The following is a 27,007-nucleotide window of genomic DNA, read 5'->3' as shown; positions in this document are numbered from 1 at the left end:
CTCAGATCTTTACGTTCTAATGAAACAACGTTTTCGCCTGACATGAATAAGTCAGTCATCCCACGAATGTCTTCACAAAATTCCTTCACATTCTCAGCCACTCTTGTTCTCTGTCACATACGCTCGCTCCTCATTCAGCCCATCCACTCTCAAATAATTTTCCCCTTAAAGAAGGCATACCATTCGCGTCCGCCTCTATGTCCCTTCATAACGAATTTGTTAATTCTATTTCGCTCATACTAAACAATATGCTTTCTAATTATAGTTTTGTTTTCTCTGTTTTTCATACCTCAGCCATGCTTCCTACTCCATCAATGTTTCCAAACAACTTGCAATTATTCAGTACAAGAGGACGCAAAAAGGAAGTACGACATTACTGAGCTTCATTCTGTCGCATCATTCCAGAACAGCCAGAACGTTGTTACATGTTGAATTTGGAAAAGAATAAGGGCAGAGAACATCTAACACTTTACATGTTAACATTTCTCAAATTTTTTTTTACAAAATTGTTCCAACGACGCAATCAAATGAGTCGATGAAATATATAAATTCAAAATTGGCGACTAGTTGATGCTAACGCTGTATTGAACTTGTGGACAAACCATAGCCATTGAGCATAGCTGGAAATTGGGCGCAAGTTCTTACACGGCTTCAACTTAGCAGAATTCCTACAGTAAATCTAACACGACTAATTTACAGATTAATTAGAAAGAAAATGCGAATTTTTAGCCACTTGAACACAAATACTCAATAGATCCCAGAGTTAAATGGAGTTATTTCTTGAGCACGAATGACTGTAGTTTCTCGAGGAGTCCGACATAGAGCGAGTGTTCATAATCACTGCAGAGCCCGCTGAGCTTGTCAACAAATTCCTCGGACACACCGCGCTCCTCCAGGTAGTTCATGAGGTGGTCATACAGTTGCTGCACACAAATGGTCGTACATTCAACACATTTCGGTGAGGGACATAAATTCCTAAAGGGACGGCAATTAATCATGAGATATTTTTCTACAGGAAATAACCCTCAATAAATAAAAATAATAAGGGTGAATGAAGAAGAAAATACACGATTCTTCAATACAATCACCCTAAAATACCTATAAAATTTAAAGAGTTTTAGGCAATTGAACACAGAATACAAAATATTAATCAAGATGCTTGTCAAATTAATCTTTTCTCCATTTCATTATACTGCATATATTATGTGTGAATTTCAACTGTGCAGCTGCTACAATCATAGATAATAAAAATCACTATGATCGTGGTTTCATTGTCTCATGGTATCTATTTCTAATAAACTTCCATAACATTAAGCTTATTTCACATGTGACGTCACAAGATGATATGGTACGAACTTACAGGGTCTAGAATGTCGCCCGACACACAATAAGTTTCGTCAGTCCATTCACCATCGTAGATCGTCACTTCACTGATGCCAAACACTTCTGCAATATCAGAGCTCATAAGGCACGGTGTATATATATATATATACTTGGGTCGGACAAAATAAGGGAAACGCTTAACATTCTGAGATCATAATTTTTGAACACATTATAAAGAATAAAAACATTACATTTTATGAAGTTTATTTATTTTAGTTGCTAAATGAAATTTCAATATTTGCAGCTATTTTTTAAAAATTTTGTGACTATAACCTTACGAAAATTGCCAACCAATCTGAATTTCAAAGAGGCCAAATTATCGGTGCTCAAATGGCAGGTGCTAGTGTGACAGAAACTTTCTGAATGGTTAACGTTTAAGAGGTATTGTCTCAAAAGTGATTACTACTTTTGAAAGTGAAGGTTAAATGTCCTCAGCAAAGCAGAGGTTTTGCTGCAAGTCATAGTTGTCTGAGAGAGGCCGTAGGTACCTATAGGTCACGGCTGTTAAAACTTAAAATTAAAGTAGAGATCACTAAACATCTACAGAACCTTGTTTCCATAAAAACCGTTTGTCGGGAGCTGCAAATATCCAAATTCTATGGAAGAGTGGCAATTAGGAACCCTCTAGTCTCAAAAACAAATGCTTCAAAGCGTTTAGAATGCTGTAAAATCTGTCAAAATTTGTCCCTCAAGCTGAGGGACAAATAATACATGAAGAGACTTTTCAGACATAAATATTTAGGCTGAATTAGATATCAACAGACTGAGGTACTTTAAACCCAATATAAATAAGTTGAGGCAGTTTACCTGGTATGGCATTCTGTTCATCAGTTTCAGCAACTTCACCAGCATCCATGAATGAACAAGTGAAAGAGAGCACACGAGAAGCGACAGCAACATCCACTTCAAACGAAGGCCTGCTTCTCAACTCAGCCTCTCCACTGTCTTCTGTGACCTGAGCTTCTGAGTCAGTGTCAACACTGTGGTTCACGTCCAGTGTAATTGTGATGCTGGACATAAACAATGAATAACATTACAGAATTTCATTTTTATAGAACCCAATACAGAAAGATAAGATGATGGCAAACAGGATTGGAAAATAAATGAATCATTGCAGATATATAAAATTATTAATGCTTGAAGCATGGAATGATTCTTAGTAAGACAGCCCAGGACAGGCAGGCAACAATCTATAATAAATATGTGTTGTACGTCATCCTCAATTAAGTGAAATATCAAATCAAAATATCCTATCAAAGATCACATTTTGATGCCTCCTCATCACTAAATGAACAAACATTAGAATGAAGCATCATTTTAGAATGAATGAATCATCTTCCATCATTCATTTCATGTTTGTTAGTAACAAAAGATGTAATGAAATTATATAGAAATTACTTTAGCCATGTTGAATCACAGCAAACAAAAGGTAGTCTTCTCCAGAGAACAAAATAGCCTAAAATTCAACAAGACTCAATCCATTGCAAAACAAAAATGTGAGTAGATAAGGTTCATTGCAGGCCTTCTAGTATTATTTCAATTTTTAAATCACAATTTTTTACCAACTCACGTCTCATCATTAAACTTCCTGTAGAGAATCATTTGAGCATCATTAGTCTTGACAGTAAAGTCACCAAACTTTGATGGCAGCCCAGGTACAACAGATTTCTTTTCATCTGCAATTTCTTGCTGAAGAAATTTGGCAAGCTCCTGATCACCTGTAAAATAAGAAAGTACTTGTCAAGTTATTAAGTGAAAAATCATCACAAGCATTCAACATGAAATAACTGACATTATTCTGCAAAAAAATGACTGATAAAATCAAATATGACTCAAACATATTATGCAAGAGGTTTCTAATCTCATCATATGAAGCTGGAAAATCTTGAGACTGGCAACTTGTGTCAGACAGCAAATTTGTCAAATTCAAACTTTTTACTGAAATCTCATTTCTCACAGCTCCCAAACTACATTTTCAATAATTAGGGTCAACCATTTGATGAGAGATAATTCATTTAGTGGTAATCTTGCAGCTCCAAAAGAGGCAAGAAAGCCAAAGTCACAGCTCAGATGGTATACTGTCAAATGGGGTAAAAAGGGACAGGCAGGGTAAATCAGGACACGCGTCCCACATTTCGTAGAAATGTTGTAGCAGCTAAACTAATTGAAATATTGCAAAACTAAAAATAGTGGCACAAACTTCAACATTTTTACTATCTATTATGTATTAAGGTAGTCAAGAAATCAAGTGTTTACTAACTCTAAAAAAATCACAGAAAAAAAGGGTGAAAAGTGAGATTTTGGAAAAGTACTTCTACTAAGGTCTGGAGCAAAAAAAATATATTCACAGTATTAAAGAATTTTAGTTACATAAAAGTTGCACACAGGTGTCGGCTTGAAAACATAATTGATGGAATTTGCATATCTCATTAAAAAAAATGGCAGCCATTTCCATGCAACATGGTAAAAAGACACAGCCTGGGGTAATTAGGGACAACCCCCTAAAACACATTTACAGCAGATCCTCTGTTAGCAAAGGCCACAGTTAAGATATATATATATTTATATTAGAAATTTATATTTATATTTATATTAGATGGCAGAATTTACTTGTTTACACACGTGCGATCGATGACCAGAGAATTCGTTGATTTATATTATTAGTGGGTGGAACTTTTCTTCAGATGACTGTTTCGAATGCAACAAACATTCATTTTCAAGTTAGAAGAAGCATTAAACATTGACATTTTGGTGGAAATAAGTACATAATATAAGTAAATAGGATACAACAGTAAAATTTTGGACCAAAAATTACTCGGAAAATTATTTCAGAGTTCAGACAATTCCGGTAGTCAGAAAATAGATAACTGGAGTCCAATCTGTAGAGATGAGGGATTCAGCTATCGCCGGTCGGTTGTTGTCGGGCCACTGCTTGATCACGATGCTGGTGAGTACCTTCAGCGCAATGCGAGTGACGGTCTGGTTGTAAGCTTGTCTCGCGTTGTGAGACTCTTTGATGTGTTGAGAATTTATATAATATAATATAAATCAACGAATTCTCTGGTCATCGATCGCACATATATATATATTTAAACACGGGTGGTTAATGACCAGTGAAATCATTAATTTAAATTTTCAGGATCGAACAATATTCTTCAGTTGACGTTGGTTGATAAAATTTCAGTTTCAAGGAAGTAATTTAATTTATTAACGACGTTTCGAATGTGACATCATTCATTTTCAAGTTATAGGAAGCATTGAATACTGAAATTTTGGCGGAAATAAGTACATGATACACGTATATATGATACAACACGAAAATTTGGAACCGTGAAAATAATTCCGAAACAATCTCAAAGTTCAGAAAATCCGGTAGTTATGAGACGAGTAGCTGGAGTCCAATCCGTAGAGATGAGGGTATCTGCTATCGTCGGTCGAATATTTCGGGCCACTGCACGATGAAGATGCTGGTGTGTTTCTCCAGCACAGTGGGAGTTGTTGTCAAGGGTGTCAGGGAGCCTGTTGAATTCATCACTGATCTTGAGATGAAGTTGCTTGTATATTTGCTTGTGGTCACGAACTATAGTCAGCCCAACCGCACGGCTAGCTAGCGGCAATGAATTATGAATCAACAGTCAGTAGAACTTCAGATCCCATCCGGTACAGACTTGTCCATTTTGGTCTCATCATCTTTTGTATCTTCAGTTAGTCTTCACCTTAACTCGACCACCTTGTTCTCTGGGCGCTTTTCACCTGATGCGCACACCTTCGCCGTATCTCCTGAGTTATCCCTACACTTACGGAGACGCCCGCTACTACCTCGACGAGCAGCACGTGCCGGTGGCGACGTGGATGATCAACCTGTGCTTTGGCGGTTGGCTTTGGGAGGTGTTGAGATCTGCAGGGAGGCCCACGATCTTAGCGCTGATGGCCCCACGGCGAGATCACGGTACGATTCCAGGAGTTTTCGTGTTCTCATTCAGTATGGAACTTTTTTCCGATCGCTGAGCAAGTTCCTTTAATATAAAAAGCTTCTACGTCATAAACCATTCAATCAGTCAGTGTGAATTGGAATTCTAATTTACAATCTAATTTAAAATCACATTGAAATTCTGTCGATAGCTAAAACCTTTGTAAACTATTTGCAGGCTTGTGAAGTGGCGCTAAAGGTGGAAGATGCCTGGAAGGAGTCTGGGTCAGAAGCCTTACTAGCTTCTGAGTTTCGTTCAATAAACTTGTTTCGTTCCTTGACTCTAGTCCATTTTCCCCATTATTTAGTGCACTGTACGTTTAATTCGAAGTTCACCGTTTGCCGTGAACTGGTTTCAACTTTGAAAATGTGTCCGCGTTGTACAGCTAGCTATTAACGTACGTTGCTGCCTACGCCGATTTCCTTGGCCAAGCATCTATAATGTGAATCCGATCTTGAAACGGATTTCGATGGCCTAAATTCATCAAATAATTTAGAATTGAGACTACAGTCCGATGTTGTACTCTGTTCACTTACACCACGAGACTTGCGGTCATCCTCAAAAAAGTGGAATTAGAGGCACGATCGTCTTCTTTCTAGTAAATCCAGCTCCTGCATAGAAGAAAATTCATTTGAAACTATGTGTTCAGATTTCTCCAGGCCTACATTTGACTTCATGTTCTAGCAATAAGTGGCGGAACGGTTAACTAGTGCTTAAGTTCATATCCGTGCGCTATCTTAGATAGAACATAGAAGGCACTGTTGGTGTGCGTTATATGGCATTATATTACGCACATACAACGGGATGGACTTGTATTTTCGACCAGTGTTCAATCGTTTATATCGAGAGTTGTCCCGTCGAGTCACGTGCAGGGGGCACGAAAGTAAAATTCATTGCAGAAAAATGTTGTCAAATAAGTTGTTGTCTCTACTATAACTGAGGTCCTTTTTCAAGTCTTTGTTGGCAATTTCCATAAAAGTCTTTCCAACCTCTGATAGTTCTGCATCAAGACTCTGACCTATCATTCATTATGGCACGAATAAGATGTTGTGTAAGGAATTTATACGAATATAACGGCTAATAATTTTTATTGAACTCGAGAAGACATAACTTGGACATCAGTGAAGTCAGGCAAGAACTGCAGAGGCTGATGTTTGTCAGGTGTCTGTTTCTGCGACCACCTGATGGATTTGTACTGAGGGTCTGGGTACTTATTGTTCCAAGTGTGACTAAGGCAGGACAAGTGAAACACGATTAACGCTAGAACTATTATAATCTGGCTATATATAGTCCTTAACAGGGATGACGTCACTAGGCGTGACTCTACCATGTGGGTACAGAACAAGCTATTAGATGGTGACGTATTATAATCTAGATGGTCATAGAAGATGACCGGACAATGTTCACGAAACTGAAATTAGAGACCAATGATCTAAATTAAAATAATGTAGGAATACTAGAAATGACTTTATACTATTATATTCAGTAATTCCAATTCAACGGCACAAGATATGACAGTTACGCAGTCCCCATTTCTAACCTTAAATTAAACATAGTACAACGCAGAACAGGTAGTGTGCACTGGCGGCACCGGAGGCAAGAAACGAGATGACACGTACGAGACGAGAGGTGAATACCGAGGTTATACTGTAAGATAACGGAATTAACGGTCAGATCGGGTTTTAAATGCTTCCAAAAATTTTGGTAATATTAATGAATTGGTCATTTAAGCTAAATGATTATGCAAATCAAATCAAATTCATGAGAAAACCAACCTTCAAAATTATTGCCGTTGGCGAACTTTGAAGTGGCTCGAATTAAGCCGTTCAGAGGCAAAGGAGGTATATTGATGCAATTAAGAGGATATTATATATATAAAAGAATATTAGTTAATGGCCGGCCCAGCTTGCTAAGTTAGCAGAAGGAGGTTAGTGTGCACAAGTGCAATTAGTAGTTAAAGTTAAAGCTCGAAAGTCGGCAATACTGCCTAAGTAATGCGTCAAAGACGACTTTTAATTGTTGGGCCAAACCAAAGAGGTGAAGTTGCATGCATTAAATGCAAAAAGAGCCCATGTCATGCATTAATTCAAGTTAATTAGTATGAGATAGGACGATAATTACACTCCAACGTGGGTATAGAAGCCAACCGTCCAGAACACTGTTAGGTATCACCTATCGCTCACGCCTCCAAAATCCTCTCTTCTAATGGTTCCTAGCTATCTAGAAATCAACTTAAAACTATACTTATTCTACAAGGTCCCGCTCAATTAAAACGGAACATAATTTCTTATAGTTGATGGCATCGGCAAAATTGTACAAATGAAGTCGATTAGATTTGAACTGTTTAAATTGTTCGATAATTTTCGCCAGCACATGATTAAGAGTACAAGGAAGAAGACAAAAAAATTATGCAACTTATTAGGCTACAGCCAGACTAAAAGCGTTCGCGCTGGTGCGCAAGAAGAAACGACAGTTTGGGGTTTGTAGTTTTTACTTAACAGTCGTTGGTGACGTAAGCATTGAAATAGATTTAATATTAGCTTATAGGTCGAGAAAGACATACATAAAACTTACACTAGGCAGGGGCTGGACTCCTATTGTTTAGGCATAATATATAACGTTGTAGATGAGCGTTGTTAATTGACTACTCGATAACAAGATTACAGCTGGCATGACAAGAGTGCTGTATCATGTATGTCAGCATGGTCAATAGCAGTATATCACAGTATTCCATTAGTAGGCTACGTACACAACGTGGCTTTGGCAGGCAAATTAAGACGCCAACTTTGAAGATAACTACGCTTACCACCTTCAGCTTCGGGAAGAGTTATGCTAGTTATAATTATTATTGACGTTTCCTTGCTTATGCATGCATTTTCCAACGCTGGGTTGGGTTTTCATTACGATTATAGTGACAAAGCTGGGTGGGGCTTTGATTATGATTATAGTGCGGCAGTGCCAACGGCTGTGGTTGGGCTTGAAATCCGATTACGATACCTGGAATCGTGAGATTAAACATACGTTTATCTTTAGAGAGTAATATATTAAAATTACCTAATGTTTTAAATCAAAAGAGACGCAATGAAACACACATCGGCACTCGGCAGTAAGGCTGTGTAGATGAGGCGGTAGGCTGGGATCAAAGTTGTCTTCCTCAAAACTTTTCTCTATTACTGAGTCAAAGAAAACGGGACGGCATCTAGACTATGTCACTTTTTGGCGTACAAATAAGGAACAACCACGAAAGTGAGGATATCAAATCAGTACACGTAGTTTATACAACAAATAATTTCCTTTTAAAGTATCTTCCCCCAGATAAAGTAATCCTAAAAAATAGACACGAACTATTAGCAAGCGTTCATGGCAATGACCGCAAAGGATTTCTTGACGCAGCGTTACTTACAATGACAACTATAAAATCAACACAATAACATGAACTTTGTATCACAAATTCTGGAATCATACACAGTAACGAAGGATAGAGAAATACATAGATACTGACAGTAGGCCTAATAAGCTACAGCAACATATTAGGAGGTTGGTTCTAGGTTCTGCAGTGGCAAGGTGCTCCAGTGGTTACAGTTCAGTACCAAGATTGGTGCAGAGAGGTTCATAAAATGTTCAACTGGTGCTTTCCAGCTAAAGAATGAATGAGATTCGCTTCGACGAGTGGGGAATTGAGATGCGGCTCAGTCTATGTTTCAAATTCACGGCAATCGCGTCAAGATAATGTCGCTCCATTCAAAATCTTATAGACGCAGTATTGGTGAACAGCAAAATGGATAATTCGTGGTAAATCATAGGATATAAAGAACGACACGAAGATTCGTCACAGCAAACCCTCCAAAGTTCCTTACGACGTTAAGCAATATGAATTTTTTTAATCTGTGAACAACGATTTGAAGGATTTTCCTGCAATTTAGTACAATTATTTTTTTTTTTTTTGGAACAATAACCAGGAATTAACAAAGATTCCAGAGCATTGTTAAAATTACTGGTTATCCAGAAGAACTAATGACAAAAAAACAGAGATTCCCCGACCAAATAATTGGATCATTCAGAAGCCCGCGATTTCGTCACACAGAGGAAATTATATTCGTCACACAGAGGAAGCAGGAATAGCAACGATTGGATGTAATATGAATGGTAGGAGTAAGAAACAAGTCGGGCAGTGTATCCCAACAAAAATCTAGGTAAGAGAAACTTTGGTGATTTTGTGATGAGCATAAAAAAAAAGAACGGGTGGCATATATTTCAGATCAAAGAGTCTGGCCAGGATTCCAGCCACTCGGTTATTAAATTTAATATGGCACCTATTCAAGAAAACATAATATTCAAATCCATGGCAAGACAATCACTAAATTGGCTTCTTTTGAGAACAGGTTAGACTCAATGCAACAGAAAATGGATATTATAATCTAATGGATATTATCATCTTCTTGTCATCAAGTTGTGATTTTCATTCTAATTTAAACATTAGAATGAACATAACAATGAGGGAAAGAAGAAAAAAACATTGAAAAGCGTCGAGACTCTTTTGGTGATGAGAAATTAAATAGGCATCTTCAAATAGAACTTCAGAAATCGGAAACTTGTGCCGTGAACCTGAACTGTTAGCGGGTGCCAGAAGAAGCTGTAGAACTGGACAACCTCGCTTGTGACGAGGCGGGGAGCGCAGCCGTGCACCACCAATTTTGTGCACCAATAAGCCCTGAATCGAACGCCTTGAATCTCTCCGGACATCCACCAATCGGCCGTGAACCACTCGGCTTTGTCCTCCTCCGGCCTTGCATAGAACCTGCCGTGCACGCCCAGGTCGCGGATTGAACATGACTTCCGGTCATCGTTAAATTACGTAATTTTACTTTCAACATATCTGAGGTTAGGTTTCAGATAGCATAGTTCTGTTCCAAAATTTATCGTCCTTCGACGAGTGGCCGTTCGACCGAGGGCTGGTTCGACGCACGGCCTAGATATGATTGTCCAGAAGTGTTGAAGGCTACGTTCCGGAAGGCAGGAAGGCAGGAATCATGATGGCCGATTACATCCAGGGCAGTGGTCTTCGGCAGGCGACCCACGATGCGATCAACCCGCAAGCGCAGCATCGACATGAAAGTCGTGTCTGAAGTACAAGTATCCTCGGAGATAATCGGGCAAATGTTCTCGTAGTCTTTCCGTTTTTTCTTCTATTCTACAGTGGCCGAGGGACGCGCGAATGGAGAGGCGACATAACTCCTTCAGCGACCGCAGCGGCGCTGCACACAAACACTTGGTCATTCAAGTCATTTTTGTTTAGTTCCAAGATGATTGACTGTTCCACAACAGTAACTAACTACAGTCGCTTATAAGAGCTCCTCATTAAATTAATTCATTCTGCATGAAAAGTAATCGGTTACTTCATAATTCCTACGTTTTTCGTAGGTTGCCAACCACAGCCCCTTGCAATGGCACGTAATTTCCTCTCCACCGAAATCGATCATTTTTCGAGGCACTAATTCCGAAATTTAAATTGAAACTAACAATTCATGGAGCTTGCGCTTTTTTTTTTTGCAACGAAAATTTCTATGAAGTATCTTAGCCCGCTTTATCTCGAGCAGCTTTATAAGTTCAAAATGAATTAAACGCAAATCATCCTCACCTGACGGTGACAAAACTGCAAAGTCCGTCAACAGCATCCGACGACGAGGGGAGTATCGATGGAAAATTGACAAGAGGAAAGGTGGGGGTTGGCAATAAGAGATGTAAGACACTTCCACACTGCGCAAAAAAAAAAAAAAAAAAAAAAACGAGCTAATTACCAGGCATACAATCCTACTTTCCATAGTGATAGGATTATAAATTAAGCTTTCTTATTTTATGCACGATTGTCATCATCGTCCAAACCTCTAAGATTAAACTAATATATTTAATTTCTGTTAATTTTGGTTAGGATACAGAGAAACACTCGTGGTACATGTGTATGCAAATGCACAAAATAGGTTATTTCCTGGAAGTGGTTACCTCGGAGTTGTTCGTTTTTACGTACAACGCAAATGGTGCAACTTTCCTACGATCAAATTTTGTTCTTATATCGGCGATTTATTCACTGATGCGCTAGTACAATGAAGGACATGTGACTTCTTATTAAAAATTGCAACTCGTTTGCTTTTTAATTTAATTTGTTATTCTGAAAACTTCAAGCTCAACACACAATGAGGGTTGAAACGAGAGAAGAACTTTAAAGAGTGCGACTGATAGTTTTACACGGAAATGACTTCCTCATGCGAGTAGTAAAAAAGACTATTCCTAAAATATAATGCACGTTTGGCCTAATCACTCACTTCTCGTACTGCATGAAGTCGTGCACGCCCAAGTGCAACAGCAGGAGCACTGGAATAAGAGATCCTTGGCGCATCAAGTCTCTACATAGGCTCGTTAGCATAGGCGACCTGAGGCAAACGTATAAATGATTTTCAGAGAAGTTCGACGTTTTCTACAATTAAAAAGTATATGTGAGCATCAAAAATCATAAAATTTCAAGTTCAAAATTAGTTGAACTGTAAAAAAACTTCTCACCGAGCAGAAGCCCTTATAATCAACTGAATGTTTCGACAGAGCGCATGTTCAGTCAAATAATGCCCACCACCAACACACCTGAACCAACACGGGCCGTTCCGGCAGCAGTTTTTAGTTAGTTCTGCAAGCAAAATTCGATATCCAGACTCCGATCCGTGCACGATAGTTTTCATCCAAGAGGCATGGGGTAAGTTTTCCTCGAGACGCTCGCAAATGTTAGTGTTTGTCACAAATGCTGCCACAGATAAAGCTGTGAACTCAAAACCTGAAGAGATCACATATTGAGTCAGTCATGTGTAAAGAATATTTAGGATGTATATGAATACAGATCGCGGTACTCTCACGGCCGGGGTGCGCAGCAATTGGCCACACGTTCAAAGCTCAAACTAGCCCTGCAGCAGACGCTCAGTACAAACCATGCACAGCTATACTTAGTTTTATAGCCAAGATGCCGCAGACCACGATATAAATGCGGCAAGCTACACCAATTCTGCAACGGCTTAAGGCCATACCGCCGTTAGTCCGCAACCACTGCTCTAGTCATATAGTCTTAAGGGGAGCGTCTGGGGTAAAAAATATTTCGGATATCACTAGACGGATCGATTCGAAACTTGACACCCGTATGTAAAACGTAATTCTGTGTTTTTTTTTAATTTTTCGAAGAATTGAAAGAAAACGTGAAATTCTTAGAATACGGACAAAAAGGGGATACTGTAGAAAGTTAATCAGTCCTATGATTTTCAAGCTGCAACATCGAGACACATATCATTCGATGCGTAAAGACCATACTATCTAAAAACTTAACTTCGGCTTTTTTTGAATTTCTCATTTTTGTGGGTGTGGGAGCATTTTTTCTGAAATTTTTCGATTTTACCTCCACCCTCCCCCCTTTTTGCAAAATAAAATCCGAACTATAACGAACTTTAAAAAAGCCCTAGTTACGTTTGTAGATATTTTATTTGCGGATCGAACGGTATGTGTCTCATTGATGTAGCTTCAAAACTCTTAGGAGATAGGTTTCCAGTGACAATAAGTGTGAATGTTCAGTAGAGCCCGACAAAGCCCCGGGCGCCTCGAAATCGGCATTCAAGACTGCAAGGAATGCGACTAGACGATACTGGAGCTCAATTTCTGTCAAGGACGGTGAGAGCGACGGTGCGGGAACCACTCCGTACGACTGCCGCAACGTTACTGGAGCTGAGTGTCTGTAGACTAGCTATATATAGTGCAATACGGGAATTATTCCCTATGTTAAATGTGAAAGAACTCCCCCACCTCCCTCCCTCGCGGAATCTGTAGTGAACGCATAAATCAACGTACAGATGGTTTTGGTACCGTTGGATAGGTCAGAGTGCCAGGTTTAAGACGAGACTAAAAACCGGAGAAGCCGAAATTGTCAATTTTGGACCCAGACGCTCCCCTAATTAACTAAGGCTACACCTCAGCATGCGTCTACCTAGACCACTTATCGCATCTCCGGGAAGGTTGAGTCCTGAAAAGTTTGTTTGTTAGGAGATTCGGGATAAGTGTATAGGTGGGGCATGCTGAGGTGTATCCTACGTGAAGACTATACTCATACTGCCTTGGGTAGTGGCTGCGGGCTTACGGCGCCTCTGGCTCTAAACACAGCTCCATAGGCTGCTCTATTCAGTAGCATGCTTGCGCACTGGAGGGAATGCGAAAGCGAAGATGGTAATGGGCAATGCTGGTATCTAACATGCATCCCTACGGCCGGGGCATGACTGAATATGTTACTAGCAACCGTCGCTATGGCGCCAACATTTACTGTAGAGAAGAAGGGCGTCAGCGTAAGACAAGGGTGCGGTACGGCAGTCGTGCAGCTCTAAGTAGTTTAGAGACGCAATTATTATTATTATTATTCTACGAAGAGTTTGTCGTGGCGTCTCGTTCAGATCGAACTTCGAGGGCACGTTACAAGTGGCTAGAAAAGACACGAGAGGATAAAAACAGATGACGTCTATGCTACAACAAAAGGCATATGCCAAGACTGAGGATGTCTATGCTAGAACAAACAACACTCCTGCAATGATGCATGAGTGTTACTAAATGATGATATTTTATAAATGAGTTGGAAACAAGTTGCACCCACATTAATATCCCGCGTACCTTTCTGTTTGAAAATTGGAAGTATCTTCACAAGGTACGGAACGCTACACAAGTCAGTCTTGTATAGCAAGCTATTGAGCGCGTTGAGGCCGCTCTCCGAGGACGCAAGATCCAAAGAAAACCTGTCCAAGCACGAATGAGCAATGCATAAAGACATCAAATAACTGAAAATTTATTAAATTAAAATCAACCTGCAATCCATCTCAATTTTAAGATATAAGTTAAAGACATACTACCTTAGTTTTCTTTTTCAAGATTATAGATCCCTAAGAAGACTTTCGTTTGGCCTGAAGTCATCATGGTAACTTCATAACAGTAGGGATATTCTGAGCAAATGTCACTATGTTACAAGATGAACGGTGATGAGCAGTATCAAATGAGATTCATAGAGCCAAACTATTGAAAGCGAACGCGATACTTACGCAAACCTTCTGAGGTCATGGTCGTCCAAACTCCACGTTTCAATAGGGACACCTTTATGCTCCGCTATTGCGAGGATATGTTTCATCGATTTAAACCTGGAAAAACAAAAACTATGATAAAATCTTCGGAGCACAGGAAATGTGTTATATGATCGCACATTTTTTTCCATGTGCCATAGCGATCGCACACGATTATTGCTGATTCGGTCAAGCAGATGTTAAAGCGCAATACGAGAATAAGTTCGTGTCCACGAATTTGACCGAGATGTCAAAAACTGAACGTGACAACAGACATTTTTATAACAGGCAACTAATTTTAATCCAGAACTACACGACACGAATTTGGAACGAAATGATCAGATTCCGTGCTGCACCACACAAATTAGAATGACGCCAGGCGTATATTATACACGTACGCCGGCAGATTCCAAGTAAAGTAATCGTTCTATTGCGTTCATCTATTTGATTCATACTTATATCCAACTTGACCGTGGGCCAATATCGACTATTCTCGAACAGGTGTCACAGTCATTAATTTAAAAAACGAGCTTACTGTATCTTTAGTAAACTTTTCATCATTGGGGATCCGTCCAAACTGCACGGATTGTCACGAAATAGCCACGGACAGGATCTGAAAACATGACAAATTAAGGTATCATGCCTAACTTATTTCTACGTTCAAACTCCAGGATACTGCTCTGAAGTAATGATGTGAAAGTTAATTTCAGATTGATATAAAAATGAAAGTGAGGAACATGATTTTAGCGTTGAAATTTTGTTCTATTATTCATTCACGAAACGTACAGCAGAAAATTCAGCAAATTCGTAAAGTGCATATATAGTAGACACTCACTTGAAGCAATGCAGTATAAGGCGAAGCAACTGGTCACTCTTGTTCTCTACGTTCCTAAATACGTAGTTTATCAGGGCAGTAATGTATCTGGATAGAATAACATGACGGTTAGGCTATTGAGCCAAGAAATTACATTTAAAATGTTAGCATTTGAATACAACATAAATCAGCATCAAGTTACCTTTCTGAACTGCAAAATGTGATCGCCCATGCTATACCTTGATAATTTCAGAAACCTGAATAATGAATTCATTTTATTTTCTTACTCATCAGGACACCAGGTTTGAGCGAAACTCATGACTTCTGCTATTCAACGCAATTAATAGTCTCAAATTCAGATAAAATAACAGGCATTTAGACGAGGCTCATCAAATTCATTGATTCAATGGACAGAATGATTTTCCCTAGATGTCTCGGTATCTCTAGGGCAAAGCTGGAAGGAAATCAAACCTGGACATCGTAAACGAGGAACTCGGTGGAACTTACCTCATCGTACGCTCCCAGTTAGGGTATGTATACTGCGACCAAAAGATGTGGGTCGAGAAGAATTCGTGTAGGTCAAAATCCAATATGATGAAGTTATCCAGCAGGTAAATTGCGCTGCTATGGTCCTGTAGTGTCACAGATGTCTCCCACAGCAGACGTTCCGTGACAAACTGTCTGGAGCAGAATTCCAGCGAACAACGTTAAAGAAAGAATTGTGTAACAATACAATAGATAATTAATTACGTTTTGCATTTCGGAAGTCATAATCTGTGCCTGAAAAAATTACTCAATTGCGGTTTTTTTAGAGGTGACGCTAAGTATGGATTATAGATTGATCTACCTGAACTAGTACCAAAGATGACGAAATGCGATTAGATAACCAAACGTTAATCAGGAATCAGACACGCATAAAAGAATTTAGAAAATGCATGCATGCCATGCGTCACGTGTGAAACGCATGATTGTTCTGTTCAGAGAAAGTTTCATGTCGTTTGCTACATCCGTTTCAAGCTCTTGCCAGGAGATTTTACTGAATAAATCTATAGTTGACGCAGAAATAGCCCCGATGTAACATTGTCAGCGGTTGTATGAGAAGCGATTCTTTGTTTTTAGCATTGCTTATTTTTAGAAATAACCGTGCTCATGACAAGTGAAATTGGAGTATTTTCGCGATATTAGTATTGACCCTTCTATTGTGGTTCCTGGCACTTTTTATAATGTATACACCAAATCTTTGCGACTGTTACTCTACCTACGGTGCGAGAATTAAATTAGGCGGCACACCATGCATAAGTTGAACGGCTCAAAGAAATAGCGTCCGGTTTCAAATAAAAAAAAGGCTTAAAATCGCTCAATATTAAAAAGTTCCTTTGGCTTTTTTATTAATCACACAACCAGAAGTACCTATCAACCCCATACATTAATATCAATACCAATAATATGGTCCTCTCATCTGACATCCCACGATGTCTACAACAATGACCACCTCAGGAGGGGAAGGTTGTCCAACGGACGTGGGAGATTGAAGTCATCCCCCCCATCATAAGGCTGGGGGCTGGATCGCCCAGTCCAGCCACTCTGGTCTCTATTTCCTTAAGGGTTGGTTTCGTAAAAAATTTTCAAAGGGCAAGCTACCAATAGTCTATAGACAAAGTAGTAGACGGCACACCATCAAACATCAGATATGCCGAATAGCTGTTGAACAGAGAAGACATGCAGGGTACACCTTACTAGACTTTGCTGTGGCCACCATCCTTTACTGAAATTAAACAAATACCGGTACCACCCGGACAACACCCACACGGTGTTATGCTCCCCTGCCAAGCACTACCCCACACCGTTAGATATCTCCTGCTCGAGTGGCCAAAGCAGTCAACATACTGGCTCTGAGGCGGCATAATCTCAGTCACGCGGCTTTGGTCCGAGCCAGCTCGGGTGATGGCCTTCCCTTGCACCGAGTGCTTCCTGGCATAACCAGGACCTGAAGAACAACAACATCCATTCACACGCACAGCTCCTGTGCACACACAGCTTGGCTTTACCTTCACTACATACTTTACTTTTTACTTTGACTTTACCTTCATAGGTAATTAACGCTGGCAAAGATACAGATTAGCGAGTTTAACAGGACAAGCAAGTTTAATGATATATCAATGCACCACGATATGATCAATGGAATTTTTTTTTATTGCAGTTGACAAGAAAAGGTGAGCTGCAGTTCCTCTTCTGCAGTTCAAATGAATATGGATATTATAGAATCAAAAATATGCCAACGTATCCCCTAATCATATGTATTAATGCTTATTCATTCGTACCTTATCATTCATACATGCATTTACCCACTTAGTAGAAAATATTCATCTAAAAATCATGTATGCAATAAAAGTATGATAAAAAATTATGGAAAATAAACAAAAAGCATAGTTTCTAAAGACAAAAAAAAAGCTGTATCATGATCACTGAGCACAGCACATAGCTATTTTTAAAAGAGAATTTAGTAGAATATGAATTTAGTAGCACGCTGCACTTGCTTTGATCACACGCTGCACTTGCTTTGATCACACGCTGCACTTGCTTTGATCACACGCTGCACTTGCTTTGATCACACGCTGTGCTGCACTTGCTTTGATCACATGCTGCACTTGCTTTGATCACACGCTGCACTTGCTTTGATCACACGCTGCACATGCTTTGATCACATGCTACACTTGCTTTGGTCACATGCTGCACTTGCTTTGATCACACGCTGCACTTACCTTGATCACATTCTGCATTAGCTCTGATCACAGAGTGCTCCAGGTAAGATCACATGCTGCATGTATAAACTCTAGCCTCTTTGGTTTATCACCCAACTGAACTCCTCAATCTGCTACACACAGATAATCTGCACCTTCATTTTTGAGCAAATGCAACTCTCTAAGTTGATCACCCAAAGCACTGAAGTGACTCGGCCTCTGTGCTATTGTGAATCACCCACTGCAATATTCTGAGTCACTGCCTGCACTATAGTGAATCACATATTGCATGATAATGAATTACCCACAGCACAATAACGAATCACAGACTGCACTATAGTGGTTTACCTGCTTCAGTACAGTGAATCACCAACTGAACTATTGTGAATCACCCATGGAACATTAGTGAATCAAACACTCCTAAACACTCACGGTCCAAAGTCATGGGCTGCCAACACCAGTTTCTTCCATTGGGTTTTGGTATAGGATTTAATCAGGTCCAAGATATCTCCATCTAACAAAGGGCAGCCCTTTCTCAGAAGTTTTATGAGTATTTCAATATTGCCCTGAAAACCAAAAGATTAATGTAAATGTAGCTGCTGCAACAAAATTATATATATATAATTTTTTCCACCATTTCAGAAGTAAACGCGAATAAAAATTAATTTTTTTGTAATTGGGAAAGATTAAGCAGTACATTTGGAAGATCAAAATTAATGACCACAAGCTGAAATCATCTCAAATTAAGGGTGAATTCTGGTGAATTGAGTTCAAGAGGACCTGTCAACAAAAAGTTTCAAAGAGAATGTTAGTTCAAAGTACACAAAAGCCATCAAGAAATGAGAAAGGTAATTGTGGTTCACTATTTGAAATATGTCCACCAGGCAAAAAAACAGCAATATTTTTCTAAAAATCTTGAATTGAACCATATCTGACTTGAAAGCAGCTCGCACCCTAGCATAGAATGTGGCTGGTCGCAGCTTGTGCTCCAAATCCGTAGCCTTGGCGTTTGCTCCCGCATCCAGCAGCAGCTCAGCGCCCCGCCACCAATGCCTCTCCAAAGCTAGACAATGGTTGCATCATTTAGTGAAGAGCTTATTCCAGCACATGTATTTTATTCACTCAAGTATTTAGGGGTAATTATTCATTGATATATTAAAAATTTTGTAATTGAATTTGCTTCAATTTCATAGTTTAATTGGTAATATACATATTGAACAGCATAGGACAAGCATGCAGACCCCAAAATATTGTCTTTTGGCAAGTTCAAAAATGTTTAATTCTGCAGAAAATTCTACAGATTTCATTGAACAATTAGAATTTATAAAATAATCCAGCCAAATATTTCATTAAAAATTCATCCAATCCAAAATATATCATGCAGGTACCACAAAATAAAGGTAGGGAAACAGGATCTGGTTGAGGCAGGTTAGGATCTGCACCATAATCAAGAAGGCTCACTAAAATTTCTTCCTGAAAAAAATTAACCAACATGACACAACAAATAGCGACACATCATGAAAATATATGAACCAATGATTGGTCTTTACTGATCAAAATAATAACTCAAATTATATGAAAATCATAAGTTTTCCAAGCTAAATAATTACGAAGACACTTTTCTGGCAATGGTATATCTTTACAATACAAACAAGACTAGTACTATACCTATATGTAAATAACTTTAATTGCTTTTACTGGCAGTATTTCATTATACAGTTTTGACATAAAACTAGGTACGCTGAGACAAGAGCATCTTTTAAAAATCTCCAGCAAAAAATAACCACAGTTTTGTTTTCAGAATCATTTATAAGGGTGTCAATTACAAATTTATCCATTTATTGAAAAATTATCATATGCAGATGTAAACCTTAATACAGGGTCCACTTCTCCCTGCCCGAAACTCTGAAGAGGTGAAACTCCTACATAGTAGCAGGAGTGCAGTAGATCGATCATGGCTCTCCATGTTGATGCACCTTTTATCTGCAACAAACATTGATGGGGAGTTACATATTAGCTGACTGTTTAATGTTTTCTCAAATATTTGTGAATTAATTAATTGGTTACATACCAGTTACAAATTTCAACCAACAAATAAAACTTAGACAAAACCTCATTAATATAGTTTGAAATTGATGGTGGTGGCATCACATTGCTGGTGGTGGCATAAAAAAAACTTTGTAGCTTCAGCATGAACACTCTCTTGTAGCTTCTAAAACAAACTTTTTTTGCACCAATAGTCCAGAATATTTGTAACCAATATGAAAGGAAAAGGTGACAATTTTTTTAAAATCAAATTTCATTCATTACAATCAACTGACATGAAAATTCAATAGGCTGATGCTGGCAAGGCAGAAGAAGTACTAGCATTCAAAAGAACCAAAGAATGTAAGAACAAACGGCAACAGAGACAAGATAATAACTTGCATGAAGTTGCTTGCATGTTATGGATATGGGAAGTGCAAGAGTTCAAACACAAGTTTCTAAATGGCTTGTTTCTCCATTAGATAAAGAAAACAGACAATGAAAGTTGTAAATCTGACTTCGAAGATAAACTTGTGTAAATAATCATAAATTTAGAAGCTAATCCATTGTTTGAACATAAAACCATTACCAATAATAGGACTCATGTTAGTGCTGACACCCAAATATCCAAAGCTCAAAGCCACAGCATTAAAATAAAGTTTCTTGATGCATAGGTAAGTAGTGAACATTTTGTTATTCTGCCGCTTGATAAAAATATATCACTTGTTTCCAATGCAGTTACCATTATTTTCAAGTGCTTTTCATAGCTAAATTCATATCAATTTGTTAAATATTAGTATTTCAATATTTTGAAGTAGTCTAAATTTTTCATAGCCAGGCAAACTTAGGTATAATTTTAATTCTTATTTACCTAATTTCAAGCCAGGGTTACACTGGGCACCTGCCTGGGGAGCTGCCTGCCTACTCACCCAGGCTGGGCATTTTAACGTAAAAAACCCTGGGTTTTTATAAATAACTGGTAGAGTGAAAAGTAGGTATTAAAGAGAACTATAGAATGTATCAAATTGAATTTGTGGTGTTGAACTTCAAAACAATTCTGGATAGAAGTTTTCAAGGAAATTTCTCATTAAGATATCTCATAAAAAAAATTCAGTAAACTTTTCTGAACAAAAACAGTCATCTCATAGCAGTATGTATAGTGCAAGCCTCTATAAAAAGCCTACATTTATCTGAGCCCTATAAAATCCCATGTATTATACAGTTTTATAAATGATACTGGGCCCCCAAACTTCCTCTATATTCATTCACGACCTATCACAATTTCATGATATCAAAGAGTGACCACCAGATCTCCTTCATATCAAAGCCCATTTTGTGATTGTCTAAATTCGTAGCAATTTTTGTCACATCATGGCTGGAGAAGAAGAGTTCACAGAGTTTTTTTGAAACTATTTTATATTAGCTCTACCTGAACTATAGGGTTTAATACCTATAAGAGTAAACATCGATGTCAATTTTATTCAAAAACTGGTTTTTATATGAAACATAAATACACCCATATTAGTCCTACAAACAATTATTTTCTCAATGATATTTAGATACACTATGCCTTTCAAGATTTTTAGTTCATGTTTGATATTATTTTTTTGTTAACCAACTCAAAAGTCTATAAAATGAGTTTTTGAAAAATCAGGCATTACTAAAAGCCCATAGTCAAGTGTGTGAAATGAGAGAAACTAATTCAACTGACTTTTGTTGGTTTTGTCATGTATACATATAACCAGTTGACAATTTGGCTCGTTAAATAGATTTGTATCTTAAAATTCTTCACAAAAAAGACTGGTGATGAAAATGGAAGATCACACTATCTAGTTATGTATTTTTTCAAAGACATAATGCACCTAGAGAAATAATTTGGTAGTGGGTTTTTTTTCAGCACAGTGGGTTTTGCAAAGAACATGCAGGTTTTTTAATTTTGCCTAATTTAGGTTCCTAGTTAGCAGCCTTAGTAGTTATTTAGTAGCAATACAAGCCTGGAAATTACTGCGCATGTGCCATTGTAGAAGCCTCAAGATTTGGCACAAATTCAAAGTGTTTATTTGAATTTTTCAGTAGTATAAAATTTATGGTAAAAATGGTATGGTAGACTTCATTCTTCAATGATGGTATGGTAAACTTTTCATCATCTGATGCTACCAAGATGTCAGCATGTCATCAATGCAGTTGAAGAAAGTTACTGGACAAGATCATGCTCAGCTTAAGGGAACTGACAAATCACAAAGTGCTTCATCAAGAAAGTATTGAAATATCTGACTGGTGGAACACAAGCAACTGGTGGAACACAAGCCAAAGTTAATTTTGAGGAACTCATATGAACCAAATGGAGTGAAAATTGTGGTTGTTGGAATGCCATCAGAATGAATTGGCACTTGTAAAAAGGCAGATTTTAGATCAACAATTGACAAAATTTTTCAGCAGTGAAATCTGTTAGGGAAGGTAAGGTGTATGTGTCAGACTCAGTGATCATGTTGGGCACGTGATAGTCACCCACTGGCCTCCAAGAATTATCTTTCTTGCAGACCATAGGTAGGAGAGAACCCCATTCATTGCGGCTAGAGCAAATAATTCCATCGGCTAACATTTGTTTGCTTGCTTCGAGAGCTGGCTTGAGCAACGCAGAACTTAAGAGGCGTGCCTTGGCACAACACGGATGACCAATAGTTGGTATGCAGTGCTGACAAGTGCTTAGTGGTGACAAGTTTATACAAGGGCAAAGTAAGATTGGAAATTTGTTATAAGATTGAACAGGGATTTGTTGCTACAGCTGAAAATTTGCCAATGTCGTTTGCATGAGAACGTGGCATGGTGAGATGAATGAGGCATGGTGAGACGAACGTATTGTGGTAAGATGAACGTGTTGTGGTGAGATGAATGTGGCATGGTGAGATGAATGTGGAGTTAACTGTCACAAATGCCATTCTGCACAATTGGATTCCTTACTTTGGCGTTCCAGTATCTATCAGTTCTCTCTGACCCTACAGTTGTCAAGGGTGTCACAGAGATGAACTTTCTGAATTGGAATATTGAGATGAAGTTGCTCAATTGTAATATTTTGAGACATTTTGGAGTCACCAAATTTCATATTTATGACTTCACTTTTTATTTTTCTTGTAATTAGCTCAGTTTTGTGTCTCAAGTTATCACATCATCTCTTGCTGCCAGGTCTTGCAAGCAAAAATTAGTATTAGATGGCAGAATTTGCTTGTTTATACACATGCAATTAATGAGACCAGACCAGGTCTCATTAATCACAACCAGACCAGGTCACAGAGTATTACAATCAAGAAACTTCATCAAGATCTGCAATGAATTCAACAGGCTCTGTGACACTACTGACAATGTCAAATCCCAAATTATATGCAGCAACAGCCCCTTCAAAAGGGGGGGGAGTTCTTCAAGAATCTAGTGTGATCTATAAATTTTGCTTCAGAGGTTGTAGATTTCTTCATTATTTGGACTACAGCAGAGTAACTACTATGACATTGAGCATCCGTTTAACCAGCCACTCAAGACAAGCTCGCAACCAGAACAAGTCTCAAAGCATTATAATTGAGCAACCTCTACTGAAGATCCACAATCTATTCAATAGGATCAGTGACACCCTTGAAGAGGTCAAATACAAGACGGTCACTTGCACTGTGCTGGAAGAACCCAACAGCAATGTCATTTTGCAGTTACTCAACATCATCTGACCAACGATAGCTAAAGGCCTCATCTCTATGGATTGGACTGCAGCTATCCATCTCAAAACTACTGGACTTTCAAAACTGAGATTGTTTCAGAGTTATTTTCACTGTTCCAAATTTTGGTGTTATTTCATATTTACATGTATAATGTACTTATTTCCACAAAAATTTTCCTATTCAATGCTTCCTATAACTTGAAAATGAATGCTGTCACATTCAAAACATTAATAAATTAAAATTACTTTCTTGAACCTGCATTTTGATTACCCAACATCATCTGGAGAATAACTTTCTAACTCAATAACTTAAATAACTTATCAACTAAATAACTTAAATGACTCATTAACTGAATAAATTAAATAACTCATTAGAAAATGTCAACTAATCTTTGTTGCAGTTTAGAAAAAGTTAGTACTACATATACTGTCAAACGGACTAATAAGGGACTGGTGGGGTAAATCGGGACGCGTGTCTCACATTTCGTAGAAATGTTGTAGCAGCTAAACTAATCAAGATATTGCAAAACTAAAAATAGTGGCATAAACTTCAACATTTTTACTATNTATAGCATTTTTTCTGTATCTGTAAGCTTACAGGACGGCTTGTAATTTCACACCATTTTAATTGGGTTAAGTGAATTTACTATAAAAAAAAAGATTGTGAAAAACATACCTGAAACAGAAAGGAATGTTTTAGTGACAACCATCTTATGTTTTGCAGAAATAAATCATAGTTTAGGTCAATTACTTTTCATTCTATGATGCCTGGTGCACAATTCTATATGTGACATTCTATGCACAATTTTGTGATGACCAATGATGCACTAATTTTTCGATAAGTGAAATTTTTTTCGCCGAGCGAGATAAATGTAATCAATATTCTTTGTTTTTAATCAATTTTTTTCTTAACAGGAGCCTTTACTTACTGAGGTTCTACCGTAAATGCGTTTTTGGGGGTGTCCCGAGTAGACCCGCCGTGTGGAAATGGATGCCATTTTTTTGGGGGATTGAGGTATGTAAATTCTGCAAATAAAGTTTTCAAGCTGACACCTGGGTGCAACTTTTATGTAAGTAAAATTTTGTAATGCAGCAAATATTTTTTTTACTACAGACCTTAGCATAAGTAACTTTTCAAAATAGCGTTTTTCACCATTTTTTCCATAAATTTTTCAAAGCTAGTAAATGTAGTATTTTTTGACTTCCTTTATACTACATAGATAAAAAAATGTTGACGTTTACACCACTATATTTAGTTTTGCAATATTCCAATTAGTTTTGATACTAAAACAGTTTTCCGCCGTGTCAGAGGACTGTCCCGAGTTACCCCACCAGTCCCGAGTAGCCCCGGTTGACGGTAATAGGTCATGGGTATATATAACCTTATTCTTTTCTTTTTTTGAACATTTTTACCATAGGGTTGTAAAGCCCCAGTTATGAAACAAAATTTTAGACTGTAGAATATTTTAAAAATTCAAGACAATTATAAGAACATGTCTTATTTTCCAATAATCACTGCTATTTTGCCAACAAATTTTGAAAATTGTCAAGTTCACCTTACCATGTAGAGACAACTTATGCAACAATCTACTCTCACTTTATATACTGTTAATTAGTTTTATCTAAAACATATATAAGCACCAGTTTTTTCTTCACCTATAAACACTTAGAAAAAGACTACTACCTACTTGATTATTTGGAGTATGTAATGACTTCACTGTGTCTGCAGAAGAAAAACCCTACTTGGTAACTCCATCTAAATGGATGGTTAGATTCTAATCAAAATGGTTAGATGGATCGGATGGTTAGATTCTAATCGAAAGCATAAAAATAAACTCAAAATATCAATGAGATAAATGCAGTCAAAAAATCAGTATTGCCTAATTGAGGATCCAATATAGTTCCATTAGACATCACAGAGTCTCTCCCCACTCTTTACCACTAAAATTTACAGGACTTACCATCAAGGCCCCAGGTTTCTTAAATTAATTTCAAATTACCTGAATATGGTAGAAGTTGCCTCACAACTGCAAGATTATTTGCAATAACTGCATGGTGTAGAGCATTGTAGCCATGCTTGTCTGTTGTCAAGAGGCTCTTTGTAATTTCATCACAACTTAATAGTGAGGCCATTGTTTTCTGGAACAAAGATTATGGAAGGTAATATTTAGTAGAATGTATTAGCAAGTTTGATAATTGAGATTTGATTGTCAAATACACAACAAGCTCAAAAACAGATGAACACCTTCTTGCATGGGTGTATATATATATGAGATTTAATTTCTTTTGATAGTATTTTTGAAGACTATGCGTCTCTATACATAATTTAAATCACTTTTCCTGTTAAGTTTGTGTACTTACATACATTAAAATACGATTTTTCAAGTGTACGAATATTTATTTCCCCCCACTGTATATATATAAATATATTAGTATAGGTTGGCAGAATTTGTTCTTCTGAGCAGGTTTCATTAACCCTTTAATGACCAGGTTTACCATACAGTCGCCTTTCAAACATACTCTGTAATATTACTGTCATGATATGGAATTGGCACTAGTTATTTTGAACGTGTTCAGTAAGCGTCCCTGCATCATTTAGGTGGTGCAACTCTACTCTTTGCCACCAACTACGCAGTACAGCACTGATCTTGTTGGGAATCTGTGGTGCCATTCATTTGTTGAACTTTCCCAATCTTTATTGAACTATGGTGGGAAAATCAGATAAGTTACAGCATTGAAAAAATTCTACATCATTTTTAGTACAATAGTGAGTGCACATGCAAAATTTGAACATAAAATAAATTGTACATGCATACATCACATTGTGTTTCTAAAGGTGATCCTTCAGTACTGTAGGACTTACAACTGCATTGTTTGAAATGTGACTGTTGAGTCATGTTGGTCCTTTGACCATGCAAGTGGGGAATTACAATGTAAAATAATTGTGTTTTCATTGCTATTATATAATTTAGTGCCCCTCTACAATAATTTTCTCACTACTAGTGAGAAACACTAATTCAGTTTACCTGTTTTATGTCTCCATACACTGGCCAAATGATTGCATTATTGAAGTGTACTCATAATATTTTTTGCCTCTCAGAATCCTTCAGGGGCATTAGCATAAAAACTTTTTCTTCTCCAAGAAAATGTCCCAGTCTATGTGAACATCATCTTGCTACTTCATTCTCTGGTGAATCTAAGGAAGACTGGATCAAGAGGACATTTTGGATTCAATATTGGTTTCACCA

General features: G+C 37.8%; 1 protein-coding gene across 1 annotated transcript; it reads right to left on the bottom strand.

The window, feature by feature from the left end:
- Positions 1-455: 455 nt before the first annotated feature.
- Positions 456-27,007, bottom strand: LOC108670476. Its single transcript, XM_018157953.2, has 19 exons — positions 26,786-27,007; positions 25,760-25,898; positions 19,902-20,014; positions 19,420-19,504; positions 18,985-19,094; positions 18,464-18,597; positions 15,798-15,971; positions 15,312-15,398; positions 15,012-15,089; positions 14,459-14,554; positions 14,037-14,158; positions 11,988-12,174; positions 11,675-11,782; positions 10,993-11,111; positions 10,445-10,609; positions 2,954-3,119; positions 2,191-2,393; positions 1,361-1,446; positions 456-923 (listed from the first exon to the last, which is right to left on the bottom strand). The coding sequence occupies exons 2-19, from the start codon at positions 25,890-25,892 to the stop codon at positions 774-776; spliced, it is 2,316 nt and encodes a 771-aa protein (XP_018013442.1). The 5' UTR covers positions 25,893-25,898; positions 26,786-27,007; the 3' UTR covers positions 456-773.

This window comes from Hyalella azteca, unplaced genomic scaffold, assembly GCF_000764305.2.
Source record: "Hyalella azteca isolate HAZT.00-mixed unplaced genomic scaffold, Hazt_2.0.2 contig5587, whole genome shotgun sequence".
NCBI classification, from domain to species: Eukaryota; Metazoa; Arthropoda; class Malacostraca; order Amphipoda; family Hyalellidae; genus Hyalella; species Hyalella azteca.
This window is presented reverse-complemented; position numbering and strand designations above follow the sequence as displayed.

Coding starts and splice junctions, on each gene's coding strand:
- LOC108670476 (XM_018157953.2), bottom strand. CDS start 25,892: ATGGCCTCACTATTAAGTTGTGATGAAATTACAAAGAGCCTCTTGACA. Junction 15,399..15,797: donor AACTGGGAGCGTACGATGAG/GTAAGTTCCACC, acceptor TATTCTATCCAG/ATACATTACTGCCCTGATAA. Junction 3,120..10,444: donor TGTCGATGCTGCGCTTGCGG/GTTGATCGCATC, acceptor TAACTTGACAAG/TACTTTCTTATTTTACAGGT.